Source organism: Phasianus colchicus, chromosome 6 (assembly GCF_987193195.1).
Source record: "Phasianus colchicus chromosome 6, bPhaCol1.hap1.1, whole genome shotgun sequence".
Taxonomy (NCBI): Eukaryota; Metazoa; Chordata; class Aves; order Galliformes; family Phasianidae; genus Phasianus; species Phasianus colchicus.
This window is the reverse complement of record NC_143441.1, coordinates 52,919,127-52,933,566: the sequence shown is the minus strand read 5'-3', so window position 1 is coordinate 52,933,566 and position 14,440 is coordinate 52,919,127. Positions and strand designations below refer to the sequence as shown.

The window sequence follows — 14,440 nt, the reverse complement described above, 5'->3', positions numbered from 1 at the left end:
CGGTGGGTCAGGGAATGCAGGAGCCCTGCTGACAAACTGCTCTGCTCACCTGGATCCAGAGCAGCAGGAGCGTGGATATTCTCAGGCAGTTGGTGATTTTTTCTATTATTGTACGTTTTTATTCCATCTTCTGTTCCGTGGGGTTAGCTGCAGTCACCTGCATTGGGTTAGCTGCAAAATTACATCAGTTCTTCATTCCCAAGCCTGAGTCCAGGCAGTGTGGGGCTGAGAAACCCGAATGGGAGCACGGCTGTATATGGGGTGGAAGCTCCAAGCAAAGCAGATGTGCCAGCTGTGTGTATCCCAGGTCTGCACCGTGCCCTCCGTGGAAGGAGGTGGTCCTGTGCTGCTGTTGGGTTAAGCCAAGGCTGGGGTCGATGATTTCAGTGTGTGATGGTGTCCTCTTGGACACCCGGCCATGATGCTGCCTGAGCTGCGTTGCTCAGGTTGTGGGGTTGGCAGCTGTGCTGTGTGTATGGGGAGCTGGGATTCCCATGCCTTCCTGCCCGTGCCTTTGCTGTTGCTGGTTGAAACCATCCATTTGTCTCCATCTAGGGGAAGGTAGAGAAAAAGCCAGAATCAACCGCTGCTGCCCGAAAGTCTGAGCCCAATGCGGTCCCTAAAATGGCTCCAACTAAAACAGCCGTAACAAAAGAGGGTGTCCCAAAACAGCCCAATGGGAAAGTGAGTTTCTTTCAGACTTTTCTCTGTGGGAGATGAAGGACAACATTTCCATTTTGAGTCACTTTCCCTTCTCTTCAGCTCTCCTGCTTTCTCCTGTCAGTGTCACTGTCCCTTGCACAACACTTCTCCAGCTCTTTCCTGGGATGCGCTCAGTAAAACACGTGGAGATCAGGGTGGTAGTGATGTGTCTGCATTCTGTGAGCGTTTTCAGAGCAGAGTTCTCCATTTGCACTTTTAGCCTTAATTTTGAGTCGGAAGAGCCTCAGGACCACTTTTCCCTTAAGACCACTTTTCCTACACGGCTCTCATTTGGAACCAGGGCGAGAGCTGCAGTTGAGTGCCGTGCGTTGCCGTGGATATTGCAGAGCTTTAAGGGCTCTTCCCTGCAATATTTCCATCCACGGCCTGGGAGCACAGCTTGGTGTGTTGGGCAGCCACCACTGCCCAGCTCAGCTGGGTTTGGGGAGAGCCTGTAATGAGCAGACGGGGTTTGTGCTCGGCGGCAGGCTGAGCCTACATGAACGCGATGGCCAAAGTGCATTTTTCAGAAAGGGTTGCACTGAATCCAGTCTTTGTGAACGGGACGAGTTGCTGGTGGAAACCTGTTGCAGTGAGAGTGTTCCGGTGCTTCCTTTTGTGCTTTGGGTTCATCACCTCTTTCCAGCCAGTGCTGTGGGGTTCAGCTTTTGGCACGGGGAGCTCAGCAGCTGTCACTAACCCTGTGGACACGTGGATCTGTCACTCCAACTCAGTTAATTAACCCCTGGGAATCAAAGGCAGCCCGTGTTGTGCACTGCTTTGGGATTTGGTGAAAAAATAAAATAAAAAGTCCTGATAGTTTAAGGGGAAACAGCGCATCGCTTTAATGACCCTAAGACTGATCGGATCGATGGGAGGGAGGTTGGGCAGCCTTCATGGGATGTGGGATCTCTCAGCCCGGGCTTTACTGCCCACAGCTGCTGGAGGATCCCCAGCCCTGCAGGCAGGTGTGTGAGCACAGCCCCGCTGCAGCTCTGCTGGACACGGCAGCCATGGCTCCCCTGGGCGACCTTTGATGCCCATCCACCCCACCTCCCCGGGCAGTGCCACACTCTCACACTAACCCTGTGTGTGCAGCTCTTGTTCTGTTCACGTCTTCGCTTCTCTCTCGCTCTCCTCTCCGTTGCTTCCACCCCCGTTTCTGCAGTTGCTGTGAGTTTAACTCAGCTCTGTGTTTGTTGCCGTTCGGAGCATCCATCCTCTCCAGCCACGACGCTAACCGGTCCTCTCCCTTGTGTTGTTTTCCATTCTGTGACGTTCCAGGTCCAGATAGTCTCCAAAAAAGCGAACTACAGCCATGTTCAGTCCAAGTGTGGTTCCAAGGACAATATTAAGCATGTCCCTGGAGGTGGGAATGTAAGTATGGGCTCTGGGCAAGCTGTCTTTCTACTAACTCCTGCTCATGTACTGTGTTTTTATATGTCAGTCCCATGGATGCTCCGTTCCTGCAGGACGGTGTGGCAGAATTTCAGGGCTTGTGCAAACAGCGTGGGCTGGAGACCCAGGTTCCCCACCCGTGGGTTCTGTGGGTGGTGTTGCTGCACTGTGACAACTGCAGCTCCTGACCTATTTCTCGCCTCGTTTGCGCGGTGTTAATTGAGCCAGTGGAGATGTGCTCAATGCTGACCCCAGAGTTGGGGCACTGTGGGTTCCCTCTGCAGTCAGTGGAGGCTCATCAGTCCCTGACCTGCTTCTGCTGTCTGATATTGGATGAAATGAGGTGTGCTGAGTCAGAGCCGTTTCCCTCTGTGCCTCACAAGAAGGGAGACTTCAGCAGAGGAAGGGAGGGCTGGGAGTCAGCCTTGGAGCTGCAATTAGCTTCTGAGAGTAGAGGCTGCTGTAAAGGCTGCTGGTATCTCTGGCAGCAGAGCTGAGCTCGTTTCAAGGCTCATCTCGTGGTGTCTGTGTGCTTGGTTTGCTGGGCTGTATCCTGAAAGCATCTGCCAAAAGAAGACAAGGTAACTACACAGGTGCTACATCACAGACTCACAGAATGGCCTGGGTTGCAAAGGAGCACAATGCTCATCCAGTTCCAACCCCCTGCTGTGTGCAGGTCGCCAACCAGCAGCCCAGGCTGCCCAGAGCCACATCCAGCCTGGCCTTGGATGCCTGCAGGGAGGTGGTGGTAGCCTGGCAGACGCAGTTGGTGCTGCCCTGCTGTGCTCGTGGTGCTTTTGGTTCCAAAAGACACCGAAGGATTCAGCACGAAGGGCTCTGTCTGTTGTGGGGATGGATGCTAGGTGAGGAGCAGTGCCAGCACACCTCGTGGTGCCGAGGGCTGCGGCACTGCGGTGTCTCTGCGTAGTGCTGGCATTCAGTGCTGGGGGTCTGTAGGACACCAGGCTCAGCAGTCCCAGCCCTGAGGTTGGTGCCGAGGCTGCTGCTCCAGGGAGCACAGTGTGTGTGAATGGGGCTGAGCACTGCTGCAGCACCAGTTAGAATCACAGAATGGCCTGGCCTTGAAAAGGCCCACAGTGCTCATCCAGTTCCAACCCCCTGCTGTGTGCAGGTCGCCAACCAGAGCCCAGGCTGCCCAGAGCCACATCCAGCCTGGCCTCGAATGCCTGCAGGGATTCCTTCCTACTTCCATCACGTCTGACAGAAATGCAGCAACACAAGGATGGATTTCCTGGGCAGAGCCTTTCTTCTGCTGTAGTGTTTTTCCCCCCTTCTTTTAAAGAAAGCCAGTAAAGACACAGATTTTCTACCATGCAGGTAGAGTGGGTATTGCTGAAGGTTTAATCAGATGATTTGGAATTTGCTTGTCATTTCCCTACCCTTTGGCTTCAGCTCCATATCTGGATGAGGTGATGGTCAGAGGTAGAAAATGCACCAAGAGATGAGGGTCACACTTCCTACCAGAACCTCTGCATGGAGCGTTGGAGGCTAAACTGTACTTGGCAGTGGGGTCTGAGAGTTTGGCTCTGCAGGTGCCAGCCCTGCTCGTCTCCCATTGCAGCCTGAACACAGCGACTCGTGGAGGAGTTGTGACACTTCCACTGAGGTAGAAGTGTTTGGATCCCCAGGAGATGGCAGATGAGTGCATGAAGTGAAGGACATAGGGGCAAACTTTGGAGCAGGGGTCTTTCACCCACCTGGGGCTGCAGGGAGGAGCTTTAAGGCCTGAAGCTGGGCGCAGTGCATTGCGCTGAACCCATGGTCAGAGAATGGATGTTTTTAGAGCAGAAAGACCCAAAACCAGCGACTGCTCACCTGCACCACCGTGCTAAAATAGAGAAGATGCTTCTCCCCAAATTCAAACCTGTGTCTCTAAGAGCTGTGTTGGAACATTTGGCTCATTGCTGGTTTTGAAGATGGTTTACTGAGCATGAATGTGTCACGATCTTATGGTTGCATCACCCTAGATGTTTTTTCCTGAGAGGTTTTCTCTGCCAGTATCAGATCACTGATAGAGTGAGGTTAAGCAGTGATGGGAAGCAGCTCCCACGCACTGCTTGTCTCTGAGGGCAGCTTGTTCTCACCAGTTGTCCCATCTGGGCACCATCACTGAACCACAGAACCATTGCAGTTGGAGAAGCTGAGATCCTCGAGCCCAACCTCCACTGAGCAGACAGGATGGGGAACGTGGCAATGAGGGCAGCTCCTCTCTGTCCCTCTGCCACGAATGTGCCGTGAGCTCAGAGCATTGCTGGTTCTTGTCCATGTGTTAGCTTTGACCTGCCTTCAGCTTCTCTCTGCTCACATTAACTGCTCTGGGTTGGCACAGGTCTACAGGTGATGCCAAAGCGTTGGGCATTCAGTGCCTGGGAGGTTGGGGCTAGATAAAGAACACAGTGCAGAGGGGTGTGGGTTCAGGAGGTGTGGGTCCAGGAGGTGTGACCCGATGGAGGGATGGCACGTTGGCCTCCAGATGCCCAGCAGTGGTTCTTTGTGTTCAGTTCTTTCTTTTTGTCTCTCCAGGTGCAGATCCAGAACAAGAAAGTGGACCTCTCCAAAGTGTCCTCCAAGTGCGGCTCGAAAGCAAATATTAAGCACAAGCCAGGTGGGGATTTTACCATTTCCTCATCGTTTGTCTGCAGAAGGTGAAATCGTTTATGTATTGCCCTGCAGTACTGTAGTAGTTCAGGAGCTTTGTTGCTTCCAGGCAGTATTTCCAAAGGGCTGCCTGGGTTCGTAGTGCTTTCGAGTGCGGAGGGACAAGAGATGCCTTACCTTGGAGGTTTTCCAAGGTAACCCACTGAAGTGCCTGGAGGGGCACCGTGGCTGCCTCTGGGGCGTGGAAGCTTTATTCACACTCAGAGAGCTCCAGGGCTGTGCTGGGGAAGGAGCCATGGAGGGTGAGTGCCCTCTGTGCAGGTGGCAGAGCAGCTATGAGGGAAGTGTCAGCCTCCAGCTCAGCAGCAGCTCCTGATTTATTTGGGCTCTTCAGTGCCATATTATGAGATGAGGGTGCAGGAACTGTTTGTTCCCCACTGAGAGCACAGTGACAGCCTGCAGACTCCAGGCACCATGGCTGGCAGCACATTGTGCCTCTGTAGCATCCTGAAGCTTGGCCAGCATGCTGCCTTGGCTGCTATAGCTCTGTGTGGGGGCAGCTACTGCACGGGAGGACTTGTGGCAATGGAACTTCCGTGTGCAAGGGATGAATCTCAGTGACCAGAGCTGGAAGCCATTATCACACACTGGTCTCTGTGTGCTGCTGGTGTTTCCTGGCCCTCTCTGCCAGCACGATGGGTTGAAAGCAGTTCAGCCGTGCACACAGAGCTCCTCAGTTGGACACATGGCAGCTCCCGCGTTGAGAACGTGGTGCCACCAATGTGACCTCTGTTTGTTCAGCCATCTCATGATGAGCTCTGTGCAACAATGCTGCCCTTGTCCTGGGGTGAAAGCAGAGCGATCCATCCAGAACTCTCTGCTGTCAGAGGTTCTCACTGGTTTGGTTGGACCTGATCAGTTGGCTCCCACTGTTGGCCTCACCAAGGTGGTGCCAATGGGGGAACTGCAGCCATCCATGCTGCTAAAGGGCTTTGGTTGTTTCCTGACCTTCAGTGCCCATCCATCTCCATGTGTGCCCGCAATGTCCCCTCCACTTCCATCTCCTGCCATGGTCACACGTGGCTGTGCGCCCGTCACAGCGGTGGGGTGGGAATGGGAGTGAACAGGGAGAATTTGGGAACCAATCTCAGGCATATTTGCAACCATCGGATTCGGTGGCATCATTGCCTGTATTTCTGTTGTGGGCACTTTTACAGTTGGACTTCATGTTTGCACAGTGGAATGCTGGGGGTTCCTCTGCGGGTTGGGAGGGGACAGTTTGGGTGGAACCATTCAGAGCCCCCCATGAATTCACTCCTTCTCAATCCTGTACTAGGGGGAGGAGATGTCAAAATCGAGAATCAGAAGCTGAACTTCAAGGAGAAGGCCCAAGCCAAAGTGGGTTCTCTGGACAACGTGGGACACTTGCCAGCAGGAGGAACAGTGAAGGTGGGTGCGGGGAGCTCTGGTACATCGGCGTAGGGCTGACATTTGGTTCTTCTTCTTTTCCCACTGTTAGTGCAGCCCAACCTCTCCACCCTGGCCTTTTATAGCCACCTCTTTCCGTAGCCTGCTGTGAGCCCAGCAGTATGACTCACAAAGAAGAGCTGTGAACGCACTGGCAGCCTGAATGGATCCCCGCAGTGTGCTACGTGCAGGGCTCGAGCTGCCCCATCACATCCCTCCCCCAGGACCCTCAGCACAGGGTGTGCTCTGAGCTCTGAGACGTCAGAGGAGCTGTGCAGGACTTCCTCCCTTTCTCCTTTTGCTCCCCACTGAAGCTGCTCAGACCCCAGCTGCTATTGCTGGGAAATGGCACCAGCAGCCCGTCCCGCAGCTCAGCCCAAAGGCCCTTTGACTGTGGACGAGGAGGGATTTGTGCAGTGTTGCTGTGATTCACAGCTTCTCCCCATGAAAGCAGAACTCGAGCTGCCCCCATCCTGAGCTCTGCAAATTGACATCTGTTCATCGGGGAGGGGAGGGCTGAACTGTGGGCTTCTGTGTCCCGGAGTGCTTGGAGTGGTGCTGGGAACTGCAGCCTCGTACATCCACTTGTGCTGCAGCTTCTCTGCCAAATGCTGCTTCTCAATGGTGAAGCTGGGACCTGGCTGTGCCCCCAGCAGGAGGGGGGAAGCCCTGGGACCGCCGAGCCCTGCGCTCATCCCAGCATTGCTCCATGGAGCACCTGTGGGTGGTGGAGGGCCCTCAGGTGCTGCTGGGTTGGGCTGTGGGGGTGAATGCTGTTCCAAGAGCTGATGCTGCCCTGGAGGGCAGGGAGCAGTGCTGCATTGAGCCCCATTAAAAAATGGCAAGAGGTGACTGCTGGGACACAGCGGGACTGTCCCATCTGCAGTCCTTTGTGTAACCCTCAGACTGACAGAATGGGTTCAGCGAAAAGCTGAAAGCTGCTCTGGGAGAACTGCTGCATTGGTTGGGACAGAGACCTCAGTGCAGTGATGTGTGACTGCTCCCCTTTGCTGGGGTTCCTACCCATATGCTGGAGCTGTTTGCTGCTAAGTCAGGGCCTCTCAAATCTTAGCTGGTCTGCATTAGCCTCATTTTTCCCAGTCTCCATTGGAGCTCTGGGTGCCCTGGAGGTGCGTGAGGCCATGGCTGAGCCCTGGGCAGCCTGAGCCCTTGGGATGGGTCTGGGGGGTCCCTACCAACCCAGCCATGCTGTGATTCCATGGCTCTGTGATCTTTAAGGACCCTTCTAGCACAACCATCCCATGGTTCTGTGATACAGAAGGTCATGGCCGTGCTTTAGTTGAGTAAGCAGGTACAGCAGCAGTCCTTGTTCCCCGTGGAGGGGGCTTTATAGGGCAGGGGCGCAGCATAAGAGCAGAGCTGCTGTGAACTGGACGGCAGCAGAAGCTGGTGTCTGCAGGTGGGATTTGGGGCAGAGCAGGACAGGGGCTTCTCTAAAGGCTGCCTTCCTGTTCTCGTAGTCCAGCATCAAAGCTTGGCCATCCAGGTTGGGCTGCTGCATTTCCTTTAGGTCTGGTGTAGGAATGCATCCAAGAGACCCGGTGGAAGCCCCTTCATTGCGGGCACCCGAGGTCAGGGGATGGGCTGTGAGCACCCGATGGGTTGCAGGGAGTTGGGTCAGATGGCCTTCAAGGTCCCTTCCGACTCAAACCATCTGTGAGTCCGCGGGAGGTGTTGGCTCCACGGAGCTGCACTCATCCAACTCAGCTGTGGGCGCGCGGAGCTCTGCCCTCCATCCCGGCTCCGAGGGGCCCTGAGCCCACAGGGGAGGGCGGAGGGGTCAGACGTCACCCCCCGGCGCCCCGTCCCCTATTGACCGCTCCTGTCGTCCTCCCCACCCCGTTGTTGTCTCCTTGTAGGCTGAGGGCAGCGCGGAGCCAGAGCAGCTCCCGCCAGCCCCTCAGAACGGAGAGGTGCGAGCGGCGCAGGCAGGCAGCGCCCTGCAGGAGAATGGCGTAGGGCCGGCGGTGCCCACTGCCCTGAGCGGTGGTGACCAAAGGGAAATTCAGAGCTTCGAGACTCAGATACAAGAAACAAGTAAGTGCCCGCGCTTCTCTGCACGCTGCCGGGGGGGGGGAAGCACCGGTCGCACCCCGCTGTCCTCCCAGCGTGGAACTGTTTGTAGCGACGGCCGTAGGGTTTCTGCTGTTGTTTTAACTCGGAAAATTGCCTTTTATCTTCCAGGCATCTAACGATGACATTCTGCTATCGTCTCCCGTCCCCTTCTCCCCCTTCTCTCCTCTCCCCATCCCTCCCCGCCCCCTCCCTGCCCTTTGTCGCTGCAGATTGAATCCCACAAGCTGACGTTCCGTGAGAAGGCGAAGGCGCGCACCGACCACGGAGCGGACATCGTCGTTGCCTCCAAACCCCCCACCCTCCCCAGCAGCACCTCTGCCAGCGACAGCCCGGCCTCCCCGGCACCGCCGCAGCCACCGGCTCTCCCCGCAGCGCTCCCGCAGCAAGGCTTGTGACCCCCCGTCCCCGCGCCCCATAACGCAGCTTGGCTCTCTTCACGCGGCCTCCGGCTTCACGCGGGACGGGGATGCACCCGGCCCCATCCTTTGGCTTCTGTGGGTTTGGGGTCAGTGCTGTGCTGTCCCGGGGGGAGCGCGGCGGCGGCGGCCGAAGCCGGGCCGAGTTAATAGGGATAAGCTGTGATTTCTTTCTTTTTAAGAGAACCCCCTTTTCCTCCTCGCTGCTTCGTTCCCTGACCCCATTGACGCCGTTACCGTTTTAACTGTTGACTTTTACCTTTTATTCTTTGTGACGACGTGTTGATGATTTATCGTGCTACAAACCCACACTGAGGTTCCTTTCCTCTTTCCTTAACCATAGCAGAGTAGGGACATTAACCGCTGCTGCAGTGCTGCTTCTTACTGACATATCCAGCAGTCGTAACTTTTGTTGTTGGTTGGTTGTTTTGTTTTCTTTTTTTTTTTTAAAATATTTTAAAAACGATGGAGCAAATTCATGGGATTAAGCCATGTCTGAAAGCAAAAGGCGTAGGGATGTGTTGAAGGAAAGCTTCTTGCTGAGCAGCTCAGGCAGAGCTGTGTTGGCTGCAGCTGGGCACGTTGCGTTGGTGCCAGCCCCGGTGTGCGGCGAGGTTGGGTTGGCTGTTGGTTGGATTTTGGCTGGCTGTTGATTGATGGTGGTTGGCTGTTGGTTGGTTGTTGGTTGGCTGTTGGTTGGCTGTTGGTTGGTTATTGGTTGGCTGTTGGTTGGTTGTTGGCTGTTGGCTGGTTCTTGGTTGGATGTTGGTTGGCTGTTGGTGGTTGGTTGGCTGTTGGTTGGATTTTGGCTGGTTGTTGGCTGTAGGTTGGCTGTTGGTTGGTTGTTGGTTGCTGGCTGTTGGTTGGTTGCTGGCTGTTGGTTAGTTGTTGGTTGGTACAGCCCAACTTGGGCTCATTCTGGCTGGAGGCTGAGCACGGGCTATGCAGCTCTGCGTGCTCCTGGGCAGCTCCATGGCTTTGGGGCAGCTCTGTGGATTCGGGGCAGCTCCGTGTGTTTGGGACACGGCTCCATGGCTTTGGGGCAGCTCTGTGGGTTCTGGGAAACCCCGTGGTGCGCAGGGCTTGGAGTAGGGCCAGGAAGTGCAGAGGGTGTGTGGGTGTGGAGCCGGGGAGGTGAGCTGCTGCGTGAGGCCTGAGCTCCTCGTTCCGTGTTTGCAAATGACACTAAAAAAGATGAAATGTAAATAAAAACAGAAAAAGAAAAAAAAAATAATAATAAACCAGAAAAGTGTTCTTGGGTCGTCAAAGTAATTTAAAGGAAAAAAAAAAAAGAAAAAAAAGAGAAAAAAAAAGCGGAATAACGAAACACTGGGATCAAAGTCAATGGGAGCAGGCGCTGCCGGGGGCTGCGCGGAGGGGCGGAGGGAAGCTGATGGCTTCTCATGCTTTGTGGGAACGGTTCTTGGGGAAGCCGACAACGACACGATAACCCGGAATCTGTATTTACACACAAAGATTCTTATTGCACTTGTATTTTTTATATTAAAGTTTGCATGATTTCTAATAAAATGGCATTAAAATGTACTAGTTTGCATCCAAGTCGTCTGCTAGTTTCATAAGTGCTTTTTTCCTCTGGATACAAATTGAAACAAGCAATGCAGATTTGCACCTAAGCGGGGCGGTTATATATACCCACAGCCCTGCTGCCTTCCTCCTCCTCCTCCTCCTCCTCCTCTTCCTCCTCCTTCCCCTCCTCACCACCTCCCCCCTGTGCCCCCCCAGCTCCACAGAGGTCCTCCTGCCCCGCTCCCACGCCCTGCCTCCTGCACATCCCCCAGTATATATCACTGCCCCTCCGCTGACGCTTCCTTCTTTCCATTACTAAATTCTGACCACCAGAGCTCCATCTCTGCAATCTGTCGATCCGTATTTTTATTTCTATTTTTTAGTTTTTCCAGCACTTTTGGAATAGGGCTGTTGGAAGGAGGGGGCTCAGGGCAGCTCAGCCCCTCCGCTTCTCCTCCCAGAGCTGGACCGGAGCGCGTGTGGGGCCGGTGCTGCTCTGGGTCCCCAAAGAGGCAGACGTGGCCCCGCTCAGCTCCAGCACCGCCGTAGGAAAGCAATGGCAACGCTGCACTTTATCTTTGGACCGCGCTGGGTGGCCCAACCCCAACCCGCGTTGTGCCCACGTGTCACTGCTGAACTGATGTGGTGCTGTGGGTCGGTGTGGTCACTGGCACGGCCGCAGTGCTGCTCGGGGCAGTGCTGGTGTCGGGAGGCAGCTGCATGCAGTGCGTTGGGTTTTGGCCGTGCATTGAGGCTGCAGTAGAGTTGCTGGGGGCAGAGCAGGACAGGGAGCGGTGCCTGGGGCCGCCCGAGGGCTCCAGGAACTAAAAGTCTTTTGGGAGGCAAAAAAACCAATATTGATTATTTTTAATTAAGTTGTGGTTCGACTTTGATGCAACGTGAATGTACGGCCGCACGGTGCTGAGCGTGGGGCCCGGCGTTGGCTGCAGCGATGGCACAGCGCAGTGCTGGCTGTGAGATGCTGAGCGCAGGGATGCCCTGCCCTGCTGTGCCCTGGGCTGGGAGCACGGAGGGGCTCGGAGTGGCCAAGTGGCTGTTGGCCCCCGGGGGCTGCTGTGTCATTGCCGGTGTGGTTACTATGGGCCTTTTTCTACTGTACAAGCAGTCTACCGTCCCGGCTGCGGACTGAATGTAGCGCGCTCTGCTGCCCCTGGGCTCCCCCCTGGCTCTCAGTGGTGGCATTTGGGCAGAATTTCTCAGCAGCAGCCCCCGGGTCTGGGCACAAAGCCCAGGGCACAGCGGAGGAGCGCTCCGTCCTTCACCCCATCCCCACCCGGCTTCCCTGCGGCGCTGCCCGTGCCATCCCTGCACACAGAGCCTCGCTGGCCACCAGCTGGTGTCTGGGATCCATCAGACACGGGGCTCCTCCCGCACCTCCCGAGCGCTCAGCATCGCTCCGTCACCCCGGGACGTGGGGCAGGATGGGGGGCAGTGCGTGCAGACGGCGCCGGGGACGCATTCAGCCCCATGTGGGGTGAGCACAGCACCAGGCTCCCAGCCCTGGGCAGTCATAGAACCCCTCTGCCTCAGTTTCCCCACCCGTGGGGGGGACGATGCGTACCTCACTGTGAGGAGTGCGGGGAGTGTTGGCTACTTGTGATGTGTTCTCATTATTTTGTGCTGTAGGGAGGTTGTGCTGCAGCTCCAGGGTCGGAGCTACGCAGCAGTGGGGGCAGAGGGTTGGGGTCCCCCCTGGGGGCAGTGGGGCAGAGCTGCTCTGTCCCCACGCAGGGCTGTGTGTGTCTGTCTCCTGAGCACCATTTCCTGATTTGATGTTGTGATTCTTCTTCCTATTGTAAACGAGTTGAAATAAATAAAGCTTCTCGATGTTGCCCTCAGCTTGGCTGTGTTGTCTGTGGGGGGGAGGCAGCTGGGGGCTCTTGGGGGGCTTCACCTACAACCCTTTGCCCCATAGGCTACAATGGAGAACACACAGCCCCCCAACCCTACACCGAGGGACACCACGCACAGCCCCACTCCCAGTGAACAGAAGGACGAGGACAGAGGCTGTTACTACTCTATCCCTTTTTATTGTCTTTAATCTATGTTGTAAAAAGATCCAGTATCACATAACAGCCACTGAAGTATCCCAATATCACACTAGTTCTGAACCATTTAGACAATAGCTTAGTCTTTTTTTTTTCTTAAACCTGCTGGAAGGGAAAAAAAAAAAAAAACCAAACCCATACTGCCCCTTATACAGGCTGAAAGAAACGAACACTGCTCAAATCAGAGTGACAACCTCAAGCAAGTGAAATGAATGAGTTCCGCACGCTGCGCCCATCGCTGCCCATCAGTTCGCACGGCCAGGGCTGCAGCTCCGCTCCTGAAAGGCCGTGAGGAGGAAATGAAATCGCAGTGCAGAACAAAAAGGGGCCCCGGCGCTGACTTCAGGTACAAAGAGCGTAAGAAATGGTGAATAAAAACAAAGGTGTGGGCCCTCAGCGTCACCCCCAGCACTGCCTGCAGCCCAGCGCCCACAGGGGCCGAACGGAACGAAGCCTCACAACAGCCCTGTGAGGTAGGTGACACCGACAGGGAATGCGCGGCAAAGCTGGGATTGAACTCCAGAGCTCCTTCACTGCTGTGCCCGTCCCAGTCCTCCTCCTGCACAAACGTGGTCCCCGCTCGTAGAAAACAAAGGCTCTGTGCCCAGTGCTCCTGGCCGCCTGCAGGAGCCGCGCTCGCAGGCACACTGACAGCTACAGTGGTGTCCTGTGGTGCACAAGGACAGGGATCCGACCTCCTTGACGTGGGGAGGACGAGAAATCATACAAAATCATAAGAACAATGCAAGAGAGAAAAAGTACAGGCAGATCGGGAACAACGAGTCACATCTCACAGGGTGCCAAGGCACCACGGATCCCACGGCTTCAGCGATCCCGTGCCGAGCGTCGCCTCCGGGCCTTCCTCCCCTGTGCTGGGCTGGGGCTGCTGCCTGCACCAGAGCCATGGAGCTGTGCTGCTGCTGCTGCTGCATCCGACGGCTGAGATCCGCCCTCCAGAACTGGAGAAGCTCAGCTCTGCCCCAGCGCTGCTCCCTCCCGGCCCTGTGGGGATGGGCAGAGGACGGCACAGCCGCATCCTTGTGGTCCAGTTCAGGGTGAGCGGCGCCCAACGGTTCCATCGGCGCTTCCAGTCCGCGGCGGGCGGTGCTGTGCCGGTTGTTCCTCCTGGTGACCATGCACGGAGCCGACAGCAGGAGATCAGACAACATTAATCTTCTAGGATGGAGAGAGATGACTTCACAAGGGATAAATAGAACTTTTATTTAAATAAACATTTGTGAACATCTTTATACAAATTACAAGTCCCCACAAAATCCTCCGGCTCCGCCTCAGGCGCCGAAGCTGCCGGGAGGGCCTTTGAGCAGATCCACCAGGATGTCGAGCAGCTGGCTGTGCTGGTGGTGCAGGTCACCGGGGATGGCCGCCATCTCGTAGCACAGACACGTCTCCACCATCTTGGAGAGCGAGACGCGGAAGTCGCGCAGCAGGCGGATGGTGTACGAGTCTCCCTCCAGCACCAGGAGGTCGCTGTCCGTCAGGGAGACGGTCGCTCGCCAGCCATCGTCTTGGTGGGGAGAAGAGAGCGGGTGAGGAGTGAGAACGGTGTGCAGCTGCTGCTCCGCCACTGCCAGGGGCACCACAGGCACTGCAGTGCTCCCTGGGCTCTCTACTGGCCAAACCAACCCCACGAGCACAAGGCAGAGCTCCAGCCTGTCTGCACCACTGGGCTGGAGCCCAACAGCAGCAGCATCCAAGTGCAGGGGCTAAAGCAGCACACAGAGCAGGAATCACAGAACCACAGAATGGCCAGGGCTGCAAAGGCCCACAGTGCTGATCCAGTTCCAACCCCCTGCTATGTGCAGGTCACCAACCAGCAGCCCAGGCTGCCCAGAGCCACATCCAGCCTGGCCTTGGATGCCTGCAGGGATGGGGCATCCACAGCCTCCTTGGGCAACCTGTTCCAGTGCCTCACCACCCTCTGGCTCAAAAACTTCTTCCTAATATCTAACCCAAATTTCCCTTGTCTCACTTTAAAGCCATTCCCCCTTGTCCTATCACCATCCACCCTCACAAACAGCCGTTCCCCCTCCTGTTCATACACTTCCTTCAAGTACTGAAGGCCACAATGAGATCTCCCTGGAGCCTTCTCTTCTCCAAGCCAAACAAGCCCCATTCCCTCAACCT

At 55.8% G+C, this 14,440-nt stretch overlaps 2 protein-coding genes across 13 annotated transcripts in view; one reads left to right on the top strand and one right to left on the bottom strand.

Moving 5' to 3' along the window:
- The window catches only part of MAP4 (microtubule associated protein 4), a 120,060-nt gene extending 107,631 nt beyond the window's left edge, over positions 1-12,429 (top strand). For 6 of the 10 annotated variants that reach the window (XM_031608289.2, XM_090143285.1, XM_031608290.2 and 3 more), the window contains 6 exons: positions 556-684; positions 1,987-2,079; positions 4,645-4,726; positions 6,056-6,168; positions 8,067-8,244; positions 8,392-8,520. In XM_031608289.2, coding sequence (XP_031464149.2) covers positions 556-684; positions 1,987-2,079; positions 4,645-4,726; positions 6,056-6,168; positions 8,067-8,244; positions 8,392-8,399 — 603 coding nt within the window. In that variant the 3' untranslated portion in view covers positions 8,400-8,520. Of the gene's footprint in view, positions 1-555; positions 685-1,986; positions 2,080-4,644; positions 4,727-6,055; positions 6,169-8,066; positions 8,245-8,391 lie in introns of all 10 variants that reach the window. The other 4 variants (XM_031608288.2, XM_031608287.2, XM_031608291.2 and 1 more) reach the window with 4 other exon arrangements.
- Positions 12,258-14,440, bottom strand: part of DHX30 (DExH-box helicase 30) — a 35,658-nt gene continuing 33,475 nt past the window's right edge. For all 3 annotated transcript variants that reach the window (XM_031608284.2, XM_031608282.2, XM_031608283.2), the window contains one exon: positions 12,258-13,820. In XM_031608284.2, coding sequence (XP_031464144.1) covers positions 13,585-13,820 — 236 coding nt within the window. In that variant the 3' untranslated portion in view covers positions 12,258-13,584. The remainder of the gene's footprint in view (positions 13,821-14,440) is intronic.